The sequence below is a fragment of the Malaclemys terrapin genome, chromosome 5, assembly GCF_027887155.1.
Source record: "Malaclemys terrapin pileata isolate rMalTer1 chromosome 5, rMalTer1.hap1, whole genome shotgun sequence".
Taxonomy (NCBI): Eukaryota; Metazoa; Chordata; order Testudines; family Emydidae; genus Malaclemys; species Malaclemys terrapin.
The window spans coordinates 133,904,489-133,925,475 of NC_071509.1; the positions used below are offsets into that span (position 1 = coordinate 133,904,489).

At 43.1% G+C, this 20,987-nt stretch overlaps 3 protein-coding genes across 5 annotated transcripts in view; 1 reads left to right on the top strand and 2 right to left on the bottom strand.

Moving 5' to 3' along the window:
• Positions 1–522: 522 nt before the first annotated feature.
• On the bottom strand, positions 523–12,168 carry RCHY1 (ring finger and CHY zinc finger domain containing 1). 2 transcript variants are annotated; one of them, XM_054030979.1, is made up of 9 exons: positions 12,074–12,168; positions 11,446–11,565; positions 9,664–9,779; positions 7,942–8,020; positions 7,315–7,359; positions 7,076–7,134; positions 4,823–4,849; positions 4,203–4,323; positions 523–2,277 (listed from the first exon to the last, which is right to left on the bottom strand). In XM_054030979.1, exons 1-9 carry the CDS (start codon positions 12,134–12,136, stop codon positions 2,149–2,151), a joined length of 759 nt encoding a protein of 252 aa, XP_053886954.1. In that variant the 5' UTR covers positions 12,137–12,168; the 3' UTR covers positions 523–2,148. The 2 variants fall into 2 exon arrangements, with proteins under 2 accessions (XP_053886954.1, XP_053886955.1); XM_054030980.1 differs by lacking the exon at positions 12,074–12,168 and having other exon boundaries at positions 11,553–11,565.
• THAP6 (THAP domain containing 6) lies at positions 11,819–18,908 on the top strand. 2 transcript variants are annotated; one of them, XM_054030983.1, is made up of 5 exons: positions 11,819–11,894; positions 12,857–12,988; positions 17,161–17,368; positions 18,076–18,201; positions 18,637–18,908. In XM_054030983.1, the coding sequence occupies exons 2-5, from the start codon at positions 12,909–12,911 to the stop codon at positions 18,889–18,891; spliced, it is 669 nt and encodes a 222-aa protein (XP_053886958.1). In that variant the 5' UTR covers positions 11,819–11,894; positions 12,857–12,908; the 3' UTR covers positions 18,892–18,908. The 2 variants fall into 2 exon arrangements, with proteins under 2 accessions (XP_053886958.1, XP_053886957.1); XM_054030982.1 differs by lacking the exon at positions 11,819–11,894 and adding an exon at positions 12,285–12,327.
• A 123-nt stretch (positions 18,909–19,031) lies between these two features.
• Positions 19,032–20,987, bottom strand: part of CDKL2 (cyclin dependent kinase like 2) — a 35,844-nt gene continuing 33,888 nt past the window's right edge. Inside the window, exon 16 of the transcript XR_008445219.1 lies at positions 19,032–19,118. The gene's annotated coding sequence lies outside the window, so the exon portion shown is untranslated. The remainder of the gene's footprint in view (positions 19,119–20,987) is intronic.

Genomic DNA, 20,987 nt, shown 5'->3' on the forward strand with positions numbered 1-20,987 from the left:
CCATGCTAGGGGTGTGTATCGCTTATGTACTCTAATGCTGCTGAAAGGAGTGTGCAGTCTAGACATACCCCAGAGGTCAAGGTAACTGTCTGTGCTTAATTTGCAACTTACTCACTATGGACGTTGCAACATTCCATAGCACTATTAGCGTCACATTTATCGCACGCGGTCGTAACTGCAGAGAAAACGTCAAATTACCTCGTGAGGGAGGCATGCAGAGTCCAGTGTAGCTCTGGGGACTGCCATGGAGAGATTGAGGAACAACATGAGCTGCTGGAAAACTATTTCCAGCGTAAACAACTGTGCAGGTCAAAAGGCACAGCATAGATCTAGTATAAAAACTTTGAGTCAAGTAGTATTCCAGCTGAGTTGCATTCTCCCACGCCCGTGGGTCCAGCATCTAGAGAAGTGAAAAATCCATCACTGCCATTGAAATTAACTGTCAAACTGTATTTTTACACCATCCTATTTTAGTTCAAATTCACTTGACACTTCCCAGGAACATTGACCACCAAGATAGTGAAGAGTTTACTATAATCTGCTTTATTAAAGATATTACTGTACATCAAAATACATTAATTTATAGCATTGAGAAAAGTGCTTTAGAAAAAGATACCTATGTATATGCACTTAGATTTCAGTAGCAGGATACACTAATACTACCACACACCACTTAAGAGTTGAAGTATTTTTGAGCATAAAGGGACACTGTCAGATGAAAAATAAAATTTTAGTGACACTTTAGATAATTTGAACAAGTTTAAAAAATAAGCTATATAGTGAGAAGCTAGGTTTGTGATTTTCTGCATTGACAATGAAAGAGACAAAGGTCTTTCATATATACCTGGAGCTACTTTCACACACTGGCTCTCACAAAGGAGGGCCATCCCCCAGTATTCAGACTGCCGACGCTCTGGAGGGAACTATTTTCAGTATATTTTAACAACTGTTTTGTAAGATCTAGTTTCATGAAAACATAACCAGAAAAACAAAGACTGGATCTAAGCCACCTGAGAGTGTCCCTAAATTGGAGAATTTCTGCAAAATTGCAGAATCAATGGAATTAACTATTTTTGGCCTCAATCCTGAAAAGACAAATGCACATGCCTAACTTTATGCACCTGAATAGACTCATTGAAGTGAATAGACCACTGGCATATTTAAAAGAAGCATGTTGGTAAGACTTTTCAGCATCAGGGCCTTCGGGGTGGAAAGAAATCAATAGCTAGTGTAATTGCAGCAGGTGAAAGGAACTAGGATGTGGAGAAACTAGTTCCCCCGAGAAATCAGGAGAGAAGCAGCAGCTTTGAGCCCTGTTTTTAAAGTGTTATATACCCACACTGATTTGACACACAGTAGCCTTGCTTTACATCAATAAACCTGCCCATTTTTACTTTGTGCAGGTTGTGGATGGGAGATGTAGATGAAGATAAATGATTTATACCAGCACACCTCTTCCATCTATAGTCACCTCCATTCCCCAGACTTCATCCACCTACAAATAAACTTACAAACAAAATCTATTTACCAAAAAGATTGAATACTTAAGCTTTCCTTAAGATAGCACTCCAAGCTACTGACCTTCCCCACGGATTTCTATGCAGAATGGGTATCTGTCTATTCTTGCTGCCCTCTCTTCCTGGAAGTAACAGCCTCCACAGAATCTGGTCAGAGCCCTCAGATGCCACAGAATCAGTTCAGTTCTGACAGCTATTGCTTATAAATCATCTTATTAGAAATATGTATCTATACAGTGTGGTAGAAAAGACAGCTGAGCTCTCCTCTAAAACTTGCAGTTCTCTAGGACTAACACTGTGTGTGAGATGCGCAGCACCACGGACGGGGAAGTTCCACCAGACAAGAACACTCTCCACGGAGCATCACCGGAGAAAGCAGAGGGGTGAGATCTCACAGGCGCTCTGACATGGATTTGCACTTCACAACCACTGCAGTGGGAGAATCGTAGGCTATGCTAACAGCAGAGAGTGACAGTCTCCTAAGGAGCCTGAATTCAGCACCAGGAATTGGGATTTTGAGATAGGACATGAACAGAGAAACCATTTGGACTATGAGACGTTGCCGTGAGCCTTAGCAGCCGTAACAAACAAGGATGGTTTTCTTTCCGGTAACACGTGATGTGTGTGTTAGTCACTGCTGCTCCAGAGCCATCCTGCATCCTCCGTCTTGAGCAGTGTTGTAGGATTCACAGCTTGTACACTTCATGCCTAAGATATGGAACTGAACCGTGGACCGGGTGCTGCAGTCATTGCAAAGGATCTGTAATAAAACAGAGCTGCCGTAAGACAAACGGGAGGCTGCATAAAACATTGTGGCTAGAACAAAACTTGCTTACTACCAGATGTCTTTTTGTTTTATTTTTATATTCTTATTTGATTTTTTTGTTATATAAACAGTTTTTGTCCTTGATTTTAGTTGGTTTAGATATTTTATTTTTTGAGTTTTGTTGATTTATTTACTATATTTTGTTTTTAATTTGATATATTTTTTTTAAATGAGGGGTTTGTGTGTGCTTATTTATGTTGGGTTAGGTTTTAGCTATATTTTTTGTTTTATATTACTATTTGTAGTATCTGTATTCTTTTTTGGGGGGAGGGGGTTAAGTTTAATATTTAGCAGCACATTTTTAAGACCACAGTGGTGGTAATTATTTGAATGTCTATTAATATTAGGCTTAAAGTATGAACCAGGGGGCCCAAACTCACCTCCTTTGGTACAGTATTGTTTTCAATTGTTTGTTGCTTGGCTATTAGTTGGACAATGAGCACCAATTGCTCTATTTTCCTTTGTATGAAGTCAGAGGTGTTAATGGGCAAGGGAGGTACAGGTGCAACGAGATTGGCCACCAGTGATTCTCACTGTCTGTCACAACTTCCGTTACATTTTTATTTTTACACGTGGCCATAAGGCATGGGTCCCAATCTCAGTCAGAGAGGTGAGGTTCAGGCTCCCCTGGCATGGTGTTGTCTCCACCGAGAAGTTGTGATATTTCACAGCACATAGTGTGTCCCTAGCAGTACCACCTCCTTCAAATCTCTTTAATGGGCCCAAACTCCCGCACTGGTGGTCAGGTTTATTTCAGCTGAGCACTTACAGAACCATCTGTGCTTGATTTGTTTACAGCAGGCTGTCTTTGTTTTATTTTTCCCTTATGTTGCCATTTTTACACTGGAATAATGCTGGTTATAGATCTTATTTTCTATTGTACTTATATTGTTACATATACTAATTTTTTATGATTTCCTGTTCATTTTAAATAGCAATTATAATTGGCGCAGTTGAATTATTAATTTCATGTGGTGCCCTAGGTTTAAGACCTTCTAAGCCTTGCAAACTGCAAATTTTCTTTTTTAATATTATGAATTTTTTTTTACTAATATGGTTTAGATAAGTGTGCTGTTTAACAACTTTGATTACCTTTTTATTTTTTGCACATTAGATGCATAACAAATTTGGCCTTCCAAGACAATCCAGCAGATGAAGACTGGAGAGGACACAAAGCTCTGGTTACGCTAATTCCATCTGTGGGGGCTCCCTGACGCTGCAGATAACCCATTCTAGAAAATACGGTCTTTTCTACATCAACTAAAAAAGCAGAACCATCCTCAGTCCAAGAAACACTAGGGAAGTGGGGCATCTGGGTTGGCTTTGTGGGTGCGGCTGGAATAAGTTACATAGCCCTGATCCTAATTTAAGTCTCACTAGCAAGCAGAAGCCAGGCCCAATGTGGATGTCAAGGGCTGAGTTACCCTTGGCTAGAATAGCGGCACTCAATTTGCCACTAACACTGGCAAACGTCCGAGTGCTTTGCACAAACAGTATGTTGACTCTGAAATGGGACGAGAACATACATTCCTGCTCCTGCAGGGGACAGTGGCTCCCTGATCTGGTGTTGTCTGATGTTTCAGAAGAGTAATACCCCCGGCTTCTCTTACCCCCCCGCCTCGTGCAATGCTATACCAGGGCGCAGGTGGGTAAGGAACAACATAGTTCTTCACCTAGCTGGTCACCTGATCCCCTGAACATGAGAAACAATTGTTCTGCACCATGCCAAAGGGTAACATTACCTTTTGTTTCAGCGAGAGCTCCGCTTGCTCTCTACTCCGGCTAACAGGAGGACAGAAAGTGGCCAATAATGGAGGGAGACTGGAAGGGGGCACGGTGAGAAAAGTGTCGCTATTTACCTCCACCATCATGTTCTGATATTCCGTGGGCATGGGGGTTTGCGCCACTTCGTCATCCAATTGTCGCCAGTACCTGGACATATCTAACGCTGAGTGCATGCACAGGGGGCATCGGTAACCTCTGGCAAGGAGACCAAATACAAGTCAGGAAGATGCTGGTGTGACAGAGTCAGTTTAAATACATCAGGACGGGGAGGAAAACCCCAGGGAGGGAGAAGAGCTCTTGAACGTAAAGAACAACGTTGGCACAAGGACCAATGGGGATAGACTGGTCATGAATAAATTTAGGCTGGAAAGGAGCAGAAGGCGTCTGTCCATCAGAGGAGTGAGGGGCTGGCACAGCTCCCCACAGGAGCAGTGGGGAAAACAACCCAACTAGCTTGAAGATGTAGTCAATAAGTTTATGAATGGGATTACATGACAGCGTAGTCAATGAGAAAGGTGATGTACAACATGAACACATTGCACAGCATTTGTTGGAAGTAGCTGAGCAGAGACTGCTTTGTTAACAGTCGCCTTTAAATCGCTCAGCCCTGGACTGTCAAAGCAATCTTTACTTCTCCAGCTCAGGAGTCTACACTGCCATGGTACTTAGGAAGAAGTGGGGTCAGAATACTCACTCTTTTAACATGTCTTCATAACAAGTTCTGAAAAGAAATCACAAGGCCACATTAGTAGCTACACGAGGAAGGTGAAGTCACTGTGGTTTAAACCCTCTGGACAGAAAAGTGGGGCTTCAACTGAAGGAAGAGCGAGCTAGCCAAAGAGCTATGGTTAAAAAATAATCCGTATGGCAGTGGAAAGTGGGAGGCAACCAAGCACTAACACGTAGTGTTTAGAGGGACCCAAGGAGACCAGAACATGTTAGGTCCTATTCTGACATCTTCAGTAGTGAAGTGGAGGAAAGAGTCAACAGCATGGGAATGAAACTTGCAGAGGATTCAAGATCACTCCAAACAACGGGGACAGAGAACTACTTCAGGTTTCAGAGTAGCAGCCGTGTTCGTCTGTATCCGCAAAAAGAACAGGAGTACTTGTGGCACCTTAGAGACTAACACATTTATTAGAGCATAAGCTTTCGTGGACTACAGCCCACTTCTTCGGATGCATATAGAGTGGAATAAACATTGAGGAGATATATATACACACAGACAGAGAGCATGAACAGGTGGGAGTTGTCTTACCAACTCTGAGAGGCCAATTAAGAGGAAAAAAAAAAAAAAAAACAGACAACCCCCCAACCTAAAGCAAATACTCACCAGCAACCACACATCACTGAACAAAACCACTGACCCAGGAACCTATCCTTGTAACAAAGCCCGATGCCAACTCTGTCCACATATCTATTCAAGTGACGTCATCATAGGACCTAATCACATCAGCCATACCATCAGGGGCTCATTCACCTGCACATCTACCAATGTGATATATGCCATCATGTGCCAGCAATGCCCCTCTGCCATGTACACTGGCCAAACCGGACAGTCTCTACGCAAAAGAATTAATGGACACAAATCTGACATCAGGAATCATAATACTCAAAAACCAATGGGAGAACACTTTAACCTGTCTGGCCATTCAATGACAGACCTGCGGGTGGCTATCTTACAACAGAAAAACTTCAAAAACACACTCCAACGAGAGACTGCTGAACTGGAATTGATATGCAAACTAGACACAATCAACTCAGGATTGAATAAGGACTGGGAATGGCTGAGCCATTACAAACATTGAATCTATCTCCCCTTGTAAGTATTCTCACACTTCTTATCAAACTGTCTGTACTGGGCTATCTTGATTATCACTTCAAAAGTTTTTTTTTCCCCTCCTACTTAATTGGCCTCTCAGAGTTGGTAAGACAACTCCCACCTGTTCATGCTCTCTGTATGTGTGTGTATATATCTCCTCAATATTTATTCCACTCTATATGCATCCGAAGAAGTGGGCTGTAGCCCACGAAAGCTTATGCTCTAATAAATTTGTTAGTCTCTAAGGTGCCACAAGAACTACTTCAGAGAGAGTCAGGGAGATGGGCAGAACAGAGCAAAGCGAGATTCAGTTAGGGAAGATTCATGCTGCTCCATCTGGAGAATGTTAATCTACAACGTACAGTCAGTAGGAGGGGGAGCCCGGTAAACAACAATGAAGGAGACCTAGGAACAGAAGAAATTAAAAGGTATGTCCAATGAGATATAATAGCGAACAGAAACAAAAAAGGAATAAGGACATTTTGGGTTGAATATACAGTTGCATCGATTCACAGGACATGAAGGAAATACGTGACTCTGTTGTGACCACCCTCCGGCAGTGCTGTATTCAGTTCTGAGCACCATGTCAGCATAAAAATTAATGACGAACTGGAAAGATTTCCTAGAGCAATAGAAATGTTCAGTGGACACCAGGACAATGCAGGATGAAAATTAAGAGTTAAATATATAGACTGGTTAAGAGACAACTTGAGCCCTGGACCCTCCAACAAGCTCCACGGGGGGTGCCTTCATAGAGCCAACTGGTCTCCTCAGGAGGCTCCAGACACACACTGCTCATTATAGGGCCAGAGTGAGGGGATGGCACAACAGACTGCACCAAGGAGGACATTATTTAGGGTGATATGCTGTAGTGTAAGTGGTAACAAGAAGAAATTAAGCAAGGGAAAATGTAAGATGAACGTCAAGGAAGCTTCTATATCAGGAAGTTTTACTGGGTTGGGGAGCAGTCTCCAAGGGAAAGGACGGAAGCCCCATTGCTTGGGACATTCGGACCACTACTGAAGACAGCAGAGAACAATCAGGCTTGCATTAGTGAGGAGATGGACTGGAAGATACAATAGATTTCCATCTCTAATCTTGAGGATTCTATGGAAATGGCTTTACCTATGAAGAAGGTGTCCACACGGCAGAACGTGGGCTCCGACACGCGAGGTGTGAATGTCCTGTTTCAAGACATAAGAATTAGCATGTATTTTCCCAAGTACCAAACACACTACAGCTAAAGTCAAAGCCAAAAGAGAAAAAGGAAAAAAAGAATATTTCAGTAGGTACACAATTAAGCTATAGAATTTATTTTCAAGTAAACTTTTAATAGCTGAAACATTTAAAAAAACAACCCTTACCTCCAAACATATTGGACAGTCCTGCCTGGAGACATTTTCAATGCACTTTGTAAGGAAAGAAAAAAGACAGCTTAACAGGAAAGAAAAATAAATGTAGATTCTTGCATAATAGAAGTACCTGGATCTACATTTCCTTAGAATATATAAAAGTTTCATGAAACCTTTTACTATCCCAAACATGGGTTCAAATTCCATCAAAGGGGATTCCAGTAAAATCTGTGAATGCTAACATTTCCAATTTTAATTTTTTTTTTTTTAATTGTTATGGGACTTCCAAAAAAGAAACTACTAGATGCCACTAGGAAAGTGGCAAATCAAACTGAGAGAATCTTAAAACATTTTTAGAAGAGTTGATCATAGATACGGGGACTCCAGATGTACAATGAAATTTCAAAGAGTACATTCCATGGGATTGACATTGCAAGGGAAGCAATACAGAAGTCCAGTGCTGATCAATGTTGCTGTTCAGGACTGCAAGACATTGGTGGAAGGAGGAAAGTATTCACAGCACTGCTCTGTATTGTACATGGGTCTAGCTAGGACATACCAGCTCTCATTTTCATAAACACAGTGCTGGGGGGGAGCTGTGTTCTTTTTAAATGAAACTATAGAGTATTACATTCATACCTTATGTTTTCCTTGAAGACTCAAGGCTAGACATAAGTTACATTTTGAACAGTGGAAAAAGTCTTCTTTTGGACCAATCCTAAAGAGAAGGGCAGTCAGTTAGGAATAGTTTGCCAATTTCTGTACAATTTACATTTTAATACCTGCAAGAAAAGTTTCACACTTAGAAAAGATTATTTCTCTCCCAGATTGAGAAAATGTTTTATTTTAAAAGGACTGTGACATTTTAGGCAGTTAAGAAGTGAAACTGATTACACAAAGAGCTGTCAAAAGCACAATATTTTTAACTGTTTCCTTCGAGCCTTTAAATTAAATATTTGTTAAGTGTCACTTTTAACAGTAACCAGGGCAACTTTAAGATCAAGTATATTTTCAAGATGATGGCCTTTGTTTTATGGTAGCCACCAACTTTTCCCCCTCTTTAGCACTTATTAATTTTCACAATGGCAGAAATTTACAATAGCTGCAGTGCAAGGAAACTGCTTCAACAGATGCCTGTACTAAAATAATTCCCCACCATTATGTATTCAGTGACATTTTTAAAGATCAAACCTTCATTATTTTTGAGCTACATCAGAAGGAAAAGCTTATCTCCAATATGCAGCCTGCTTCCCTGCGTCTCAAAAAATCCACTATTAGTCTCAGATTTGCAGATGCTACCCCTGTTATTTCCTAGTAACAATAGATCTAAGTAACTATAATTAGCACAGGTTAAACAGACACTTGTTTTACACATTTTCTATTACGTAAACACAGTTCAAATCTCTCCAAAAGTCATACATTTAGGAATCTCTGGAACCCAATCTCTGGAATCAAAGACTCTGAACTATCATGTTAATGTTCTCTCTAAAATGAAGAGAAATTAGCACCAACATGTTTATAACTGTGGAAGTCAAAAATTCTAAGACTGCTTTCCTTAATATTAATCAGTGGTACAGAGGAGTTAGATGAAAATATATAGCATAGATCTGCTGCAGAATGCTGCTATAGTTTAAACACAGAACAATATTAACTTAATTCAGCCACCAAGATTTCAAGATGTTTGTGTAGATCTTTTTAAAAGGACAATTTTTTTGCAGCAGTGGGAAATTAAGAAGTCTTTCCCCCCCTATAACAAACATTACAGATCTTTTACCCAAAGTACAGCGCTCTACTGCATATTCTGGTTTTGGCATTCTACACATGAAATGAGTGCAGAATATGCAACAGGGGATCGGGGGGAAATTTTTCCCTTCCCTGACTGCGTTAAACCTGTACAACATCACTAGAAGATTTATTTTAGTGAACAAAAGGGAATCATGACGTTTAAGACCTACAATCAAGACCAAGAATTGTTTTAGGAAAATCCACTTTAATTAGGCGTTTAAAAGCAACAGAAAGCTTTTAAACAAGTCATTACTTGACAAAACTGTCCCTTTATTAATGTGAATTCAGTATAAAAGGACACCCCCTAAACTTTCCCATATCTAGATTACACACAGAGGCAAAAAACTATATGCAAATAATGGAATGACTTTTTAAAGTGTTAAGCAAGACCTATTTTTAAACTCATAGCTGCCTTCTAGCATCCTGAATTCTTAAACACAATGCATAATTTCAATTTCAAATACTATATCTTAAAGTTACCAATATTTAAGCCAACCTAAGCAGAATTGCTTTGTAAACTTGGAAACATGAATAATAAACATTGAAGAAAAAAAATATTAATTTTAAATACAGTACCTACAAATGCCACACTTCTCACAGTGATACTGTTTCTTGTCTTTGTCAAACAGGTGGCATATACCGCAGTAATATTCTCCAAACATACTGCTGCAATCCTCACAACTCTGTTGAGCCTACAAGTACATACACATTACATAAGCAACTACCAACATTTTGCTGGGTGAGAGGGGTTCTTTTAGTTCTTTAAGCTAGCACTTTAATGGGCCGTTGTCACTAGGGTTAAACTTAAGACTTGGTGAGCACAGTACGTTGTCCCACATGATAGAGCCTATACTTTCAGGATTTTATATAGCTTTGTGCCCCATTCCATCTCCTGCCCACAAAAAAGATGCATATATGCAAGTTTAGAGTTAAGACATTTTAGGCCGACAATTCTAGTGTCACAGTAAATCCATATCTTTTTGCGGATACAGACTAACACGGCTGCTACTCTGAAACAAGTAAATCCATGTTTACACCTGCCAATCCTGACAGGATTTTTATAAAGTTCCCTTATTCTTTTAATCAAGAACAGTCTTCACTGGGGACATTTTACACACTGTCTAAGGAATTAGATTTCAAACTTTGTCTCACAGAATAAGCCCGAGAAATAGGACTATAGGATTTGCCATACTTGGTCAAGCCACTTAGTTTGGGTGGACACGAGATAGAGTCCTATGTTCTCCCATCCCCCTCCCCCCCTACATTCTTATTACTGTAGCAGTATATTGGAAGGGGGGGATCAAATCTAGACACAAATCCTGTATACAGCATTGGTCCAGAAATACCAAAACAGCAGAATGAAACAGATACGGTTGTAAGTTTCATTATCTAGATGAGTTTTCTATCGCACCTATCTCCGTCCTTACTAGTGCTGCTGTGGAAGTGCTACCTGCAGGAACACAGGGAACGATCAGAAGCTACAGGAGACACATTAAGGTCCTGTCCACACTACAAATGTAACAAAGCCAAGGGACCTGGTTGTAAGAGTTTCAGGCTACATCTTCACTACGGGGGGGGGGGTCGATTTAAGATACGCAAATTCAGCTACGCAAATAGCGTAGCTGAATTCGACATATCACAGCCGACTTACCCTGCTGTAGGGACGGCAGCAAAATCGACCTCTGCAGCTTCCCGTCGACGGCGCTTACTCCCACCTCCGCTAGTGGAGTAAGAGCATCGATTCGGGGATCGATTGTCGCGTCCCAATGGGACGCGATAAATCAATCCCCGAGAGGTCAATTTCTACCTGTCGATTCAGGCAGGTAGCGTAGACCCAGCCCTAGTCTAGAACCTTAACCATGTTAAGGGGGGAGGGATAGCTCAGTGGTTTGAGCATTGGCCTGCTAAACCCAGGGTTGTGAATTCAATCCTTGAGGGGGCCATTTAGGGATCTGGGGCAAAATCTGCACTTGGTCCTGCTAGTGAAGGCAGGGGGCTGGACTCGATGACCTTTCAAGGTCCCTTCCAGTTCTAGGAGATGGGATATCTCCATTAATTTATTTATATTCTGTAGCTGGACTAGAGTGTTTATATTAGTTTTGCTAGGACCTGAAACTGCCTTTCTCCTCCTTTAATGTTAACTGGCTAAGTATGGAAAGAAGATAAACGCAACTTCCCCCTAAAATGTAGAAATTCCCTTTAGTCTTATCTTACCATTTGAAGGAATGGCGAAATCTACCCCCACGCACACAGAGTAAAATTAAGACCCTCTAGTAAGCATCTGTGTTTTATAATCCCATTCAGAGGATAACAATTACAGTCACAGCATATTGAAAAAATTCAAGTAGACACCATCACCTGCTGGATCCTTCTGCACTTTGCACACTGCACCTGTTTTACTTTAAAACGATCCATCTGATGATCTTCCTTGCTGTCATGACACAGCCGGCAAACATAAAACTTACCGCAGCAAGGAGCCTGAAAAAAAATATAGAAGAGACAAACTATGAAGAAACCACAAGTAAGTTACAGCTCACGGGGGCGCCTAGATGTCATTTACCCTTTTAGTGTTTCAAAGCCCTAGACTGGGTCAGCTGGGTGGAGCTAGTTATAAGGATAACTAAGGTTATCTTCTTGATAAGGTATCAGAGGGAGGGAATGGCCTGATTTGGGCTCCCAAGAGCAATGTCCGGATAGGATTGGGAACAGAGGAAGGAAAAGGGCCGGTGACCGAAAATGAAAGCGTACAGGGCAGCATGCTTGAAGCTAGGTTAGCTCCCCACCAACGACTGCTTCCAGCCCTAAAGGTACAGCTCCCAGTGCGGGTGGCACTGCCCGGCGCCCCGACAGCCGGGTGGCCCCACAACACCCAGGGGCGGTTCTGCTCGGGGGTCTCGGACACGCCCGGGGGAAGCCGGGGGGGAGGGGCCCGCTCGCAGCCCGGGGGAGGAGCCAGGCGAGCTGCCCGGGCCGGGCCGGGCCCCACCTGGAGCAGGCAGCTGCGGCGATAGTGCTCACAGCCCGCCCCGCCGGCCTCCGCCGCCGCCATCGCCGCGGACAGCCCCCGGCCCGCCACCGGAACCGCTCTGTCCGCCCGCCCCCTGCTCTATGGGGGAAGCGCCGCCCAGGACTCGAACTACTTCCGCCCCTGACTTCCGGCCTCCGGCCTGAGCGGCACTTCCGGCGGGGGGAGCGGGGCGGAAGCGCCGAGCCCGGAGGAGGAAGCGCCGCTGCCCCCAGGTACCCGGAACCTCCCCCACCCCCCGCCCGGGTTCTGCCGCGCGCGCGGCCCGGCCCCGCCCCCGGGGACACGCTGGGCTGGCGGCGGTTCGAAGCCCGGCCCGGGGCAGCTCTGGGGAGCTCAGTGCCCCCCCCGCCCCCCCGGGGAACGGCTCCTGCAGCGCGGGAGTTACGTCATTACAGTCACCGAGGTGGCGCCCCGCTGATTTGCCTCCTGTTAATTAGCGCGGGACTAACGCCGCTCCCCCCCCCCCCCGGTATTAAAAGCACCTGGAAGCCGAACCCGTTGGGCTGCGTTAGTTTGTCCCGGACCGGTCCGTACAGTGTCCCGGTGCTGGGCGGGGCCGTGCGGCTGTCGTGCCTCCAGGGTGACCAGATGTCCGGAGTTTGGGGTTTTTCTTATAGAGGCTCCTATTACCCCCCAGCCCCCCACTTGCGCTCTGGTCACCCTACATGCCCTCATGCATGCGCTGGAGTCAATGCACCAGGCTAATGGTGCCGTCACTTACTTACCCCATTTCCTTCCCAGCCCAGCCTCAGTTTCCCCACCGCCCCCAGGTCTGTGATGAGCCACCAGTGCCATGGTGAAGAGCTGCTCGGCTGTTGGATGTGCATCGAGATGTTTGCCCAATTCCAAGTTACGAGGACTAACGTTTCACGTGTAAGGGTCAGACTTGTGTAACTACGCGGCTTTACACCGTCTCGGCATAGTTTTTTAAGTAGGATTCCTGTCTACATTTGAAGCTAGGGGCGGATGTGAGCCAGTTCCATGCGCCCAGAGCTAGTTACAAAATCCAGGTTCTAATCCCAGTGCAGCTACTGCGCTGGACTCGGCTGATTGGAACTGGTCCGTGGGGGGGTAGGACCTCCCATTGCAGGGAGATGCTTGCAGGAGCAGGACCTTGCTTTGTAGCTTTGGTCTCTTACCGCCTCTCTGCCCATTCATTACCGCATCTGGAAAATTATAAAACTTTGTAAATAGCTTTGAAGATAAAAATGAAGTAATTAGCACACAAAGTATCATCATTCCACTGGTTTTGTTCCTTGCCACATTTTAATCTTGTACATTGCAAGATTTTTCTGTGCGCAAGCTGCTTGCCTTCACCTGTGGTTCAGAGAGGGTGAAATGTTTACATTTCATAGTAAAGTCATTTGAAAATATTTGGCTTCTAGAGTGTTAACGTAACACAGCCTTCATAAGGGGGAAGCTACAGAGCACACTCCAGAAAGAGAGAACTTGGTACAATTCAGCAACAGATACTTTATGAGCCATTAAAATAGATCATGCCCAGACCTCTGATACTTCGACTTTCACCATGTCTTGTTTATAGAGTCAGGTATAAAGTCAAGATATTGATAATCAAATTGATTAAAATTGAACAAAGAAGGTTATTTTCTCTCTCCTGGTTCTCTAACATAGAAGAGTGGGGTTAAGGTGGGCATGGATAAACTGGGTATTTAGGTGGAAACCCAAAGACAGAGAAAGTGTTAATAACAAAGGATTGTTCCATAGGATCCAAAAAACGATATAAACTGGCTTCATCACTAAACATGGCCCTTTACCCCATCTGAGCTCTTTTATTAAGGAACTCATAGAAAGTACCTTCTGTTCAGAGTGGGCAGTGTGAATAACTCCCCTCCATTCTGGACTGTAGTCAGAGATTGCAGAACACCTGATAGGGTTGTCTCCATTTGCTAGTGGAGCGTATGGGGAATGATCTCTCTCTGGTCTGCTATTCCACCACTGTGATGGTCTCAGACAAAGTGAGGTGAGCAGGCTGGAGAAATCCTCTGATATTAAAGTGTCTAACTAATTCCTGCCCTACACTTGGGGAACCTGAAAGAAGAATCAGCCAAAGAATCTCTAGTTATTGCATTACGTTCTGCCATCCTTAACACAACCACCAGAATACAATTATCTTAAATTTTGTCCAAATGTGCATTAAAATAGACCCTAGAGCAGGGGTGGCCAACCTGAGCCTGAGAAGGAGCCAGAATTTACCAATGTACGCTGCCAAAGAACCACAGTAATGTGTCAGCAGCTCCCACCACCCACACCCAGCGTCTCCCACCCACCAGCAGCCCAGCCAATCAGTGCCTCCCCCTCCCACCACCCACACCCAGCATCTCCCACCCACCAGCAGCCCAGCCAATCAGTGCCTCCCCCTCCCACCACCCACACCCAGCATCTCCCACCCACCAGCAGCCCAGCCAATCAGTGCCTCCCCCTCCCTTCCAATCAGCTGCTTGATAGCGTGCAGGCTCTGGGGGAGGGGGGGGGGAGCGAGGGCACAGCAGGCTGGGGGGGGGGGGCAGGAAGGGGTGGAGAGGGGGCAGGGCCTGTGGTTGAGCACCCCCAGCACAGTGGTAAGACGGCGCCTGTAGCTCCAGCCCCGGAGTCGGTGTCTATACAAGAGCTGCATGTGGGGTCTATTTCTGCCCGTGCTATTAGCCGTCTCTGCCAATAACCATAGTAGTCTATATTTGTTCCATTAAAGATAATCTCTTAGCCAAAAAAAAAAAAAAATGAACAGAATGTTGGGAATCATTAGGAAAGGGATAAATAATCAGACAGAAAATATCATATTGCCTTGCCTAATATACATCTGCACGCAGCATTCAAGATATGGGTGTACCAAAGATTTATATATTATATATTATATAAATCTTTGGTACACCCATATCTTGAATGCTGCGTGCAGATGTGGTCGCCCCATCTCAAAAAAGATATATTGGAATTGGAAAAGGTTCAGAAAAGGGCAACAGAAATGATATGTGGTATGGAACAGCTTCTATATGAGGAAAGATTAATAAGAGTGGGACTGTTCAGCTTGGAAAAGAAACGACTAAGGGGGGATATGATAGAGTTCTATAAAATCATGACTGGTGGTGAGAAAGTAAATAAGGAAGTGTATTTAGTTCTCCTAACACAAGAACTAGAGGTCACCAAATAAAATTAATAGGCAGCTGGTTTAAAACAAAAGGAAGTATTTCTTCACACAATGCACAGTCAACTTGTGGAATTCTTTGCCAGAGGGTGTTGTGAATGCCAATACCATAACAGGGTTCAAAAAAGTATATACTCATTCATAAGCCAAATATTTTTGGTAAAAAAGTGACGCATCAAAGAGCGGGGGTTGGCTTATAAACAGGTCTACACCAAAATTTGATGATTTTAAACTCTATGGAATCATTGAATTGAATATCTAATACATTGTCGTTTTGTTTACCTGGAGCGTCTGCAGGCATAGAGCCTCTCAGCTCCCTGTGGTCGCAGTTCACCATTCCCAGCCAATGGGAGCTGCGGGGCTCCATGCCTGCAGATGCTTCAAGTAAACAAAACATCCCAACCTGCCAGCAGCTTACCTTGACGGCCGGGAGCCAAAGTTTTCCAACACCTGAAATATAGGGTCGGCTTATGAAAGGGTCATACAGTTTTTGCTATTTTTACCTATCCATTTTGGGGCGTCGACTTATTAACGAATGGGCTAATGAATGAGTATATACGGTAGGTAAATTCATGGAGGATAGGTCCATCAATGGCTACTAGCCATGATGGGCCGGGATGGTGTCCCTAGCCTCTGTTTGCCAGAAGCTGAGAATGGGCGACGGGATGGATCACTTGATGATTACCTGTTCTGTTCATTCCCTCTGAAGCGTCTGGCATTGGCCACTGTCAGAAGACAGGATACGGAGATAGATGGACCTTTGGTCTGACCCAGTATGGCCATTCTTATGTAACTCATTCACTTGGCATTTCTTCTCCTTACTCGTACATGCTGCCTTGTTTGTAAACCCAGTCATTTAGAGTGGCTGCTTCTTGCCATCAAAATAGTATTTTGTATTTTTCTTTCCAAAATACACATGAACTCAAATGCCTGTCCCATTGAGTAATAATAATATCTTAGAAATAAAGATTAGCACAATGAAAGGGTGCAGAAAACTTAGTCATATCACAGGATGTGTATCCCATGGTTATCCAAAGAAATATTTTAAGGCTTTCCTCTGTCTCATCCCAGACTCAACCAAAAGAAATCATCTTCTAAACACTGTAGCCACAAAGTAACATGATTCTCGTAATGCTGGTTATAAGAGTCAAAATAATCCAGACTCAGGTGTGGGTCTGTGGCTGTGGAAATTTTAAAAACTTCATTTGTGTTTTTTTTCCACTCACAGAACTAGATACCTCAAAAGATTCACGACGTATGTGTCATCCTTTAAAATAGAGCAATCATTTTCATATCATCTGAGTGAGGAATATTTATGTCTAAACTAATCACTTCTACCCTACCCAAAATTGATGTTGGGGAAATCAGTTCATAGTCTTATGAAATGTGAAGTGTCTGGAATCTTTGAAATGAAAGGCCATATAGAAATAGTCAGTGGAAACAGTCACGACGTTGGCTGCAGAACTGAACCCACCTCTGTCAGTTTGTATTTACCAGGTCAGTTCCTTGAGGGTTTATGAATTATTACTGTAAACAGGCTTCAAGTGAATTAATTTGACTCAAAAGCTTGTGGGGGAGGACACAGCCCCTTTCTTCCTGCACAGAAGGTCATAACATGGTTGGCTCTGTAACCAGAGCACAAGGAGGGGTCTGCTAGGCGGTGCTGGGAGTGCTCTATACCTCAGCGGGGCATGGCTGGGTAGAGTAGGGTGTGGGTGTCGACCTGCATACAATCACACACAGGCTATACATTGCCTGAAGGAGTGATCACAAAGCTACCTCTAAGTTTGCCCTTTTACAGTCACGAATTACAGATACTTATGTAAAGCTAGAGACTCTATAGCTATCTATTCAACTTGCTTTCCTGTCTGCACACTTGTCCTAGATTCCCCACCGATGAGGAGGCCAAAAGAAGGTGGGTGTTGGCCACGAAAAGGCTCGATGTGAACTCTGCAGGTATGTGGGAGCCTAAGAAAGCAGATGTGTTATGTTCGCGCCACTTTAAGAAGTCAGACTTCGACACAAGAGGTCCCAACATCAGGCTCAAACCTGGAGTCATCCCGTCCATTTTTGAATATCCTTCTCGCTTCCAGGTTGGTCTTTATAATCTGCAGGTGATTGTTCCTATATCTAACTGTATTGGCAAACACAGACAGGCTTTTCCCTGCACTTTACATAGAACACAGAAGATGTTTTCTTCTTTTGGATTATCACTAGGTAACAGGAGAAGAGGTGGAAAAATATTGTGCCCAAAGATTAGCATTTTTCTGGGCCTGTTCGGTATCTCAGTACTGAGGCAGAACTGCCTGAGTAAAGAGTGGAGGATCAGGCCCTTGAAGGCTTTTTTTTAAATAACCATTGTGAGTCCGAACAAGAAATGGTCAAGTACATAAAATGAGAAGTGAAACTGATTACCTCAAGTCTAGCCAAATGCTTATTCTGTGAGCTCTTCAGGGCAGGGATTTGCTTTAGACCTGGCATAATAAGGTCCTGATCCTTTACTGGGCTTCCTAATACAAATCAATAATATCATTAAATAAATTCCCAACATACCAAAAAGACTGGGCTGGAAAGCGCCTATTAGATGGGACGCAGGAGAGCTCCTCACCTTAGAGATCTGTCATTGCAAGAACTATTTAATGAATAGCTTTAGCATCCCAATTCAGCGTGGGACTCATTCCTCACTTCACCTTTCCCCCTGCTTCCAGCAGATTGCAGCCACACATGAGCCTGCACAATCCCATCTCTTTCTGCTATCTCTAACTCAATAACTGAAGTGTGAAATATGTATTTATAACAGCAGAGACGAGGAAAAGTTCATGGCAGACGAAACACCCCGCTGAAAACACTGCCAGTAACAGTTCATAACCACCAGCTTGTGGATTCGTCTTCCAGTACAGGAGAATTTCATTCCCAATTCATCTTGGTAAGTAAAGTGACTTGTTTGAACCCACCTAAATAAAGCAGACTTTCAAAACAGTGGGGCATACTCACTGCCAGTGTAACCGCAGGGAACGGCATCTTCTTAGGTCACCAGTGCATTTGGCTCAGTGTCTCTGTTTTCATTTGTGTTAGAGCATCAGTTCAAGCATCTCCCTCAAATTTATTGTTCACCAGAGAGCAGTAGGGGCAGCTCCATTTCTTATACATTGTTCCACCATTAAGCCATAGTGGATTAACTAGCTAGGAGGATTGGTTTTGCACACTCCACATGGTTTTGCAAAAAGTGATTGCTAATGGGAGTTGGGATTGGCTTTTTAAACAGTCTCTTAACCCCTTCTTGGTGAATGGGGAGAACACGTGGAAGTCTGAGATCTTTGGGAAAGTTGAGAATGTCTAATGTATTGAATTTTGTTTCCAGGAGCACAGTTACAGCATAATGGACAGTCCAAAGAAACTGAAGTGTCAATTAGATCAGGTAATCAATGAGCTCGAAGAGGCCAAGGAACATCTGAGGGACACTTTAGACAGAGAACGACAACGCAGAGAATCACTGAGGACGGTGATCCAGGAGCTGGAGAACAAATGTCTAATCAGCCCCGAAACGGCTTGTAAACTGGATGTTTATTGCTGGGAGTGGTGTGAGGCGGGCACACAGGAGAAGACTATCACCTGAAGTAACTGCAGCAGGAATAGCTGCAAAGTCTCCCTAAACTCAGCATTCAGAAGTGGGATGTTTTAAGCTGGTCATCAGCACTCAGTGAACAGGACCAACCAGATCTTTGGAGAAGCGGTTTCTCTAAAGATACCATCTGGGCAAGATCCTTGCTCCTGGGACACAACTCCCTCATGTAACAGGGTGTCTTGGTCTCTGAGGGCTGTGGTAGTGGTCAGGAGTGTGAGCTACAAAAGACAAAATATAAATGTAAACAATCGTCAGATTAGCAGGGTGAGGCACCTCTAGCTTAGATTTCATAATGCAGAACCTTAGTGAGGCCCTAAGAGTACAAATCAGGACTAAAGCAGTGCACAGGAGACTTGGAGAGGGTGGGGGAGTCTCATGAGCAGGCTCTGGAGATAAGTTCAACATCCCCTATTTGTATAGATAGGAGAAAGTGCTGGAAGATGACAAGTGATCGTGGCAGTAGCTATGAGTTGAGCTGTTCACCAGGAGAAGGCAAAGGAGCGTCTCCGGAATAATGACCCATCGTGGACTAGATTTAAATGAAATTTTCTAATATCTGGACTAGGGCAGTCAAGCAGTTACAAAAATTAATCGCGCTGTTAATAACAGAGTACCGTTTATTTAAATAATTTGGATGCTTTCTACATTTTCAAATATACTGATTTTAATTACAACACAGAATACAAAGTGCACAGTGCTTACTTTATATGTATTTTGGATTACAGATATTTGCCCTGTAAAAAAACAAAAGAAATAGTATTTTTCACTTCATCCAATACACGTACTGTAGTGCAATCTCTTTATCATGAAAGTTGAACTGATAAATGTAGAATTATGTAAAAAAAACAAAAAAAAACCCCACCAAACCCAAACCCTGCATTCAAAAATAAGAATGTAAAATTTTAGAGCCTACAAGTCCACTCAGTCCTACTTCTTGTTCAGCCAATCGCTCAGACAAACAAGCTTGTTTACATTTGCAGGAGATAATGCTGCCTGCTTCATGCACTAAAGATTCCTATGTCCCTTCATGCTTCAATCACCATTCCAGGGGACATGCGTCCATGCTGATGACGGGTTCTGCTCGATAACGATCTAAAGCAGAGTGGACCGACGCATGTTCTTTTCATCATCCAAGTCAGATGCCACCAGCAGAAGGTTGATTTTCTTTTTTGCTGGTTTGGGCTCTGTAATTTCTGCACTGGAGCGTTGCTCTTTTAAGACTTCTGAAAGCAAGTGCCACACCTCATCCCACACCAGATTTTGGAAGGTACTTCAGATTCTTAAACCTTAGGTCGAGTGCTGTAACTATATTTAGACATCTCACGTCTCTTCATTTTGTCAAATGTGGAGCGAAAGTGTTCTTAAAATGAACATGTGTTGAGTCATCATCCGAGACTGCTATAACATGGCAGAATTCGGGTAAAATAAAGCCAGAGACATACAATTCTCCCCCAAGGAGTTCAGTCGCAAATCTAATTAACCATATTATTTTAACGAGCATCATTAGCATGGAAGCATGTCCTCTAGAATGGTGGCCAAAGCATGAAGGGGCATATGAATGTTTAGCGTATCTGGCATGTAAATACCTTGCAATGCTGACTACAAAAGTCCCATGAGAACCCCTGTTCTCACTTTCTGGTGACACTGTAAATAAGAAAAGGGCAGCATTATCTCCCATAAATGTAAACAAACATGTTTGTCTAAGCGATTGGCTGAACAAGAAGTAGGATTGAGTGGACTTGTAGGCGCTAAAGTTTTGCATTGTTTTGTTTTTGAGTGTCGTTATGTACCAAAGAAAATCTTCATTTGTAAGTTGCACTTTCATGATTAAAGAGATTGCACTACAGTACTTGTATGAGGTGAACTGAAATATACTATTTCTTTTATCATTTGTGCAGTGCAAATATTTGTAATCAAAATATATAGTGAGCACTGTACACTTTGTATTGTGTTGTAACTGAAATTAATATATTTGAAAATGTAGAAGAACATCCAAAAATATTTAATACATTTCAATTGGTATTCTGTTGTTTAACAATGTGATTAAAACGGCGACTAATCGCAATTAATTATTTTTTTTAATCGCA